Source organism: Physeter macrocephalus, chromosome 4 (assembly GCF_002837175.3).
Source record: "Physeter macrocephalus isolate SW-GA chromosome 4, ASM283717v5, whole genome shotgun sequence".
Taxonomy (NCBI): Eukaryota; Metazoa; Chordata; class Mammalia; order Artiodactyla; family Physeteridae; genus Physeter; species Physeter macrocephalus.
Genome location: NC_041217.1, coordinates 135,068,351 through 135,076,108, shown reverse-complemented (window position 1 = coordinate 135,076,108; position 7,758 = coordinate 135,068,351). Strand labels below are relative to the sequence as shown.

Genomic DNA, 7,758 nt, shown 5'->3' with positions numbered 1-7,758 from the left:
AATCAGAAAGAGAAAAACAAATATTGTATATTAACACATATATGTGGAACCTAGAAAAATGGTACAGATAAACCGGTTTGCAAGGCAGAAATTGAGACACAGATGTAGAGAACAAACATATGGCCACCAGGGGGGGAAGCCACAGGGGGTCATGGGGGTGTGATGAATTGGGCAATAGGGATTGACATGTATTCACTGATGTGTATAAAATTGATGACTAAGAACCTGTTGTATAAAAAAAAAAAAAACCTGAAGTAGATTTCAAAAGGCTAAAGATGCATATTGTACTCCCACAAGGAGCCATTAAAAATAATGCAAAGAGTTATATCTAAAAAGCCAATGAACGGAATACTAAAAAGTATGATTAACTCAAAGAAGGAAGAAAAGGAGGAACAGAGCAACCAAAAAATAGATAAAACAAATACCAAAATGGCAGACCTAAATACAAGCATATCAATAATTACATTAAATATAAATGGACTATACACTTCAAACTAAAGGCATAGATTGTCAAACAATAAAAAAGCAAGAACCTAGTTTATGCCATCTGTAAGAGATGCACTTTAAATACAAAAACTCAAATAGTTTGAAAACAAATGGACAGAAAAAGATATTCCAAGTGAACAATACCTAAGAAAGCTGGAGGGTCTATATTAATGTCAAGCAAAATAATGTCAAGCAAAATTAATTCCAGGATATATGCCCAGGAGTAGGATTGCTGAATCATATGGTAATTCTATTTTTAGTTTTCTGAGGAACCTCAATACTGTTTTCCACACTGGCTGCACCAACTTACATTCCCACCAACAGTGTAGGAGGGTTCCTTTTTCTCCACACCCTCTCCAGCATTTGTTATTTGTAGACTTTTTAATGATGGCCATTCTGACCAGCGTGAGGTGGTACCTCACCCTAGTTTTGATTTGTATTTCTCTAATAATTAGCAATGTTGAGCATCTTTTCATGTGCCTCTTGGCCATCTGTATGTCTTCTTTGGAGAAATGTCTCTTTAGGTCTTCTGAGCATTTTTCGATTGGGGCATATATCCAGACAAAACTATAATTCAAAAACATACATGCACCCCTATGTTCATAACAGCACTATTCACAATAGCCAAGACATGGAAACAACCTAAATGTCCATTGACAGATGACTGGATAAAGAAGATGTGGTACATATATAGAACGGAATAATACTCAGCCATAAAAAATAATGAAATAATGCCATTGGCAGCAACATGAATGCAACTAGAGATTATCATACTAAGTGAAGTAAGTCAGAAAGAGAAAGACAAATACCATATGATATTACTTATATGTGGCATCTAAAATGTGACGCAAACCTATCTATGAAACAGAAACAGAAAAAGGGACATAGAGATTAGACTAGTGGTTGCCAAGGGGGAGGGAGGGGGGAGAGGAATTGTGAGTTTGGGATTAGCAGATGCAAACTGGTATATACAGAATGGATAAACAACAGGGTCCTACTGTGTAGCAAAGGGAACTATATTCAATATCCTGTGATAAACCATAATGGAAAAGAACATGAAAAATAAGGGACTTCCCTGGTGGTGCAGTGGTTAAGACTGCACGTTGCCAATGCAGGGGGCCCGGGTTCAATTCCTGGTCAGAGAACTAGATCCCACATGCATGCCACAACTAAGAGTTCGCATGCCACAACTAAGTAGCCCATGTTCCGCAACTAAGGAGCCTGTGAGCCACAACTAAGAGCCAGCACGACCAAATAAATAATTTTTAAAAAAAGGAATATGGAAAAGAATGCAGATATATGTATAACTGAGTCACTGCTGTACAGCAGTAATTAACACAACATTGTAATTCAACTATACTTCAATAAAAAATAAATTTAAAAAAATTAATGCCAAACAAAAAATACTTCAGAATATTGCTAGGGACAAATAAAAAAATACTTCACAATAATCAACCAGTTCAATAAGAGGATAAAATAATCCCACATGTGTATGCACCTAATAGAGAGCTTCAAAATTCAGGAAGCAGAAACTAACAGAACTGAAAGAAAAAAATAGACAAATCCACAGTCATAGTTAAAGATTTCAAAACTCCTTACTCAACAGCAAGTAGACAAAAAATCAAAAGATACAGAAGATTTGAATGACTCTATAAGCTACCTTAACTTAATTGATATTTATAGAGTATACACTCAGCAAATACTGAATACACATTTTTACAAATGATGGAACAGTCACCAAAATAGACCAAATGATACACCATAAAACAAGCCCCAACAGAATTGAAAAAATTAAATTCTCAAAGAGTATATTCTCTGACCATGAAATAATTAATTAGAAGTAAACATTTAGACAAACTCCAAATACCTGGATATTAAATGACTCACTTCTGAACAACACATGGATGAAAGAAGAAATCCCAATGGAAATTTTAGAAAATATTCTGACTTAACTGAAAATAAAAATACAACATATCAAAATCTGTGTCTAGCTAAATCAATGCAGAGTGGGAAATTTAGAGCTTTAAATGCTATTCTAAGCAAGAAGAAAGTCTAAAACCAATGATCTAAGCACCTACCTTAGAAAACTAGAGAAAGAGTAAATTAAACACAAAGTAGAAAAATTAGATTTCATAAAAATTTTAAACTTTTATCTTTCAAAACACACTATAAAAAAATAAAGCAAGTCACAGAATAAGAGAAAATATTTGCACAAATATTTGACAAAGGACTTATATCCAGCATATGTATAAAGAACTCTTACAATGTAAGAATAAGAAGACAACTCAATTTAAAACTGAGTAAGGGCTTCCCTGGTGGCGGAGTGGCTGAGAGTCTGCCTGCCGATGCAGGGGACACGGGTTCGTGCCCCAGTCCGTAAAAAGACAGTTAACAAAAGAAGATACATGAATGGCCAGTACACACAAGAACATATGCTCCACAGCATTAGTCGTTAAGAAATACAAATTAAAAATATAAACAGACTAAAAACATCCAAAATAGGGCAAGGATGAGAAAACAACTATGTGTTACTTATAAGAGACACACACATAAGAACACAGAAAACTTGAAAATAAAAGAATGGAGTAAGATATGACAGGCAAGCACTAACCAAAAGAAAGCTGTCACGACAATACTAATAAAGGAAAAAGAGAACTTCAGGCAAGAAGCATTACTAGAGACAAAGAGGGATTACATATTGATAAAAGGATCAAGCTACCAGTAAACTCTAACAATCCTATATGAGTATGCTAAAATAGTATTATAATATAAAAAGCAAAAATTAATAGAACTAAAAGGAAAAACAGAAAAATTCAGAATCATGAGAGACTAACCTCTCTTGGTAACTCGAAAAAAAAAAAGCAGAGAAAAAAATTCAGCAAGGATATAGATGATCTGAAACAACAGATTTAACAAACTTGACAAAATTGACATATGTAGAACACTGCACCCAAAATGGCGGAATCCACTTTCAAGTGCATACCATTTTAACAAACTTGGTAACATGTTGAGCCATAAAGCAAAACTGAACAAATTTGAAAGAATTCACCATTCAGTGTATTCTCCCATCAGACTGTTATTAAGCTAGACATCAAAAACAAAAGGTAAATGTTTAGAAATCAAGGAATGTTTAGAAACTAAGGAAACCAACAAATGTTTAGAAACTAAGGAATATACTTCTAAACGACCCATGGATCAAAGAAGAAATTACAATGAAAACAAGAATATATTTTAAACTGAAGAAAACAAAAACATATCTACACTTGCAATATGACGAGATATTCTGAAAAGAAAACGGGTAGGCATAAATGTATACATTAGAAAAGAAAATGTCAAATCAATGACATAAAATCAATGACATAAGTATCTATCTTAAGAAGTTAGGAAGAACAGCAGATAAAGCTCAAAGCAAAAGGAAATAATAAAGATAACAGTAACTGAAACAATACAAAACAAACATAGAATAGAGAAAATAAGCAAAGCCAAAACATCTTATGAAAAGATTAATGAACGTAATAAAATCTAGCAAAAAGACAAAGCATATATCACCAATACTAGAAACAAAGGGGACATTTTAAAAATATATCTGTAGAATGCAGGAATCCTTGAGACATTAAAGATATAAGAGTACATCAAAACAACTCTATACCAATAATACTGAAAGTTTAAACAAAACCTAAGTTCCTAGAAAAACAAAACTTATGAAAACTGACACAAAAATATAAAAATCTGAATAGTAGTCCTACATCTATTAAAGAGTAGTTCCACATCTTTTGAATCCATAATTAAAGACCCTTCCACAAAGAAATGTGTAGGCCCATATGGCTTTACCCATGAATTCTCCAAACATTGAAAAAATAAATATCACTATTCTTACACAAACTCTTACAAAGAAGGAACACTACCCAAGGCATTTTATGAGATCAGCATAATGTTGATACCAAAACCTGACAAGACATTACAAGAAAATTCCAAGCCACTACCTCCTGTGAACACAGAAACATTCTAAACTAAACATTAGCAGACCAACTCTAGCAATACATTAAAAGGTTAATATAATTGACAAAATTGGTTTATTTCAAAAATAAAAAATTGTCATTTTTTAAACAAAAAAAAATTATTGTAATTTGCCACATTAACAGATTAAAGAAGAACTATATAATCATCAATAAGTGCAGGAAAGCCATTTGAAAAACTTAATGTTCATAATTTTTAAAAATCTCTTAGCATATTAGAAATAGACTGGAAACTCTTATCTGACAAAAGTCAGGTTTTAAAAAAGCTTACAACAAACATCAGAATTAATGGTGAAATACTGAATGCTTTTCCACTAAGATCAGGAAGAAACAAAGGTGCCCACCATCAACACTGTGCTGAAGTTTCTGGCCATTGCAATTAGGTTAAAAAAAAAAAAAGGAAGTATACAGAATGGAAAGGAAGCAATAAAGCTGTCATTATTCCCAGACAACATAACTATGTATATGTAAAATCTAAAAGAATCTACATACTATTAGAATTAAGTGAATTTATTTAGCAAGGCTGCTGGATACAAAGTCAATGATAAAAACAAACTATTTCTATATACAGGCAAATTTATTTTTTCAATGACATTGTTTATAACAACATCAAAAATGTCAAACACTTAGCAATAAATCTAACAAAAGATGTATAAGTCCTATACACACAAAAAAATTTCAAAACATCACTGAAAGAAATTAAGGAACATCTAAATAAATGGACAAATATACCATCCATGGATTGGAAGACTCAATACTGTTGAAACTAGTCAGCTGTCCCCATATTGATCTATATTCAATGCACACAATTCCAATCAAAATCCCAGGCATGTTTTTGTACAGCTATGTGATTTGACAAGCTGATTCTGAAATTTATATGAAAAAGCAAAGGACCAAGAATAGCCAAGTCAATATTGCAAAACAACACTGGAGGACAGAAATCAAGATATCAAGATATGAGATATCGAGACTTATTACACAGCTACAATGACAGTGTGGTATTGGCTCAAAGATAAGTAACAGGCCAATGGAATACAACAGGGAGTCCAGAAACAGACTTACATACAGCCTCCCACATTGATGACAAAGAGACACTGAAGTATAGTGGAGAAAAGATAAACTCTTCAATAAATAGTGCTGAGTCTATTAGATATCCACATAGGAAAAAAATTATCTTGACCTCCGCCTTATATTTAACAAAACAATAAAACTTCTTGGAAATAAAACGGGAACAATTTACTGAAATAAGCAAAGATTTCTTAATCAGAACACCGAATGCCCTTACCTAGAGGGAAAATTTCACAGACTGTAGTACATTAAAATTAGGAAATTCTTGATAGAGCCAATCGGTGGCCCATCATTTTGGAACCTCTTAATCTATTCAGTCTGATAATTCACTTAATTCTACTTATGTAACATTCAAAGAACACTGCTTTTGTGAATGAGAAATATCTTGATTTACAAAATTAAATCCATAAAACTCATAATGAGAAATTCAGATAATAGTAATTTTCGTTAGGACTTTTAATAACTACTGAAAACTCAACAAAGCATCAAATACAATTTGAATTTAATATGTGAAGTGGCATTGTTTTCACTCATTTTTAAAAATGCAGTTTTACTTTTAATGTTAAATCCTACTAATAATATGCAGTTATCACAGGTGATTAAAAACAGCAGCCAGGCATGAAGTGCCCTGTTAGGTAGATATGAACAAAGCCAACGTAAACCAGAGTAAAGGTCCAGAGCTGCTCTCTGTGGCTGGCAAAAATAAGCCATCTGCTGCAACAAAAATAATCTGAAAGATACAGAGTAATAAGCCTGCTCTTCTATCGTTTATTTATATGGTGAAAATTCAGGTTGCATAGCCAGGAATACAGCTACAGTAAGATAAACCTTTCTCCAAGTGGGGAAAAACAGCTACACATCATCTTACTTACTCAAAAAGCCTCCTTAGATCAGTAAACTAAGGGAAAGGAGTAAAATAAAGACAGCAATAGCTTCCAGAGGGCACAGACTTAAAAAGGTATTAATGAAAAATTATATATAGTCCAACTTTCATCCTATGCCCATGCCAAACCTCATTAAGATGATACACATTTATCTTTTACTAAGTGAAGGACACTGTGTACTCTCAACTACTAAATATTTTACCTTTGCAGCAAGTTGTAGTCCAATTTTGTCAGCTTCAGCCTCCAGTGTTCTACTATATGGTCTATCAAACATAAACTAAGGAGAAATAAGAAAGAAAAGTTCCATTAAGGCTATTTCAAAACAAAAGGAGCAAAAAATGAGATTTTAAAAATTAATTTCATGAAGTACCTAGGATATAGCTTTTATGCTCTCCATGATTAACATTTAAAGAACACCATGGTATAAAACAAAGTGCAGCCTTTATTTCCTCCATCAGAGATTAATATTTTTAAAACATGGAAAGAATAGGAAAAAACCATGCCTTTAAACTTTTGGAAAGTCCACAGTATCATATAGTGGACTTCTATTTTTCCAATTATAATCTCTACTTACTATGTAGAGGATTCCCTAAGAAAGCTTATTGATGCAGGATTTTTAATATGACCAAGGAACATTGTGATCTTGCAGTTTTAAAAGAAAATTGAAAAACTATAGCTATATAATAGCCAGTGACACTACTAGAGGATTTATTTCAGTTAGAAAATTAACCATATAGCAGAATGTTCTTTCTTTGGCATATTATCTTAATTTCCTCTTTGTTTTCTACGTATTGATTAGTTAGGAAAATGAACTTTTCTTCCAACTTCAATAAAAGACTACAAATAGATATTATAACTGTAATTTTCCTAATTACTTGTATTTACGTGAATGCTTTCCAGTTAAATACTAATTTTCAGTAAGTACTAAAACTTTGTAGAAGATGGATCAATAGGCAGGATTTTTGAGAGAAGAGCTATTAAATGGGGAAGCAATTTTTCAGAGGTAGCTGCATGTCAGTAATGGCTAGAAATAGTAAAATCAATCTAATCCACTGTATATGACCATTAGATATGACTTGCTTCCTTCTCGATCATGTCTGTTTTAGGTTGCTGAACTATATTACATAGTGTCTACACTTTCCATAAGCAGTCTGCAGGTGTCCCAACGAATCTGCCGGTAGTATTACCAATTAAAAACATTGGCTTTTAAAGGAAAGAAACATGTTCAATCCCAAATGCTGAAGTGTATTAACTATTAGTTCTGGGCTAATTTTTTAACCCCTCTAAGCCCAATAGCATCATAT

The 7,758-nt window shown here is 32.8% G+C and overlaps 1 protein-coding gene across 9 annotated transcripts in view; it reads right to left on the bottom strand.

The window, feature by feature from the left end:
- The window catches only part of OMA1 (OMA1 zinc metallopeptidase), a 120,788-nt gene that overhangs the window by 94,306 nt on the left and 18,724 nt on the right, over positions 1 to 7,758 (bottom strand). For all 9 annotated transcript variants that reach the window (XR_008617273.1, XM_055084591.1, XM_055084590.1 and 6 more), the window contains exon 7: positions 6,657 to 6,731. Coding sequence is in view for 8 of the 9 variants with exons in the window: in XM_055084591.1 (XP_054940566.1) it covers positions 6,657 to 6,731 (75 nt within the window). In the remaining variant the exon portion in view is untranslated. The remainder of the gene's footprint in view (positions 1 to 6,656; positions 6,732 to 7,758) is intronic.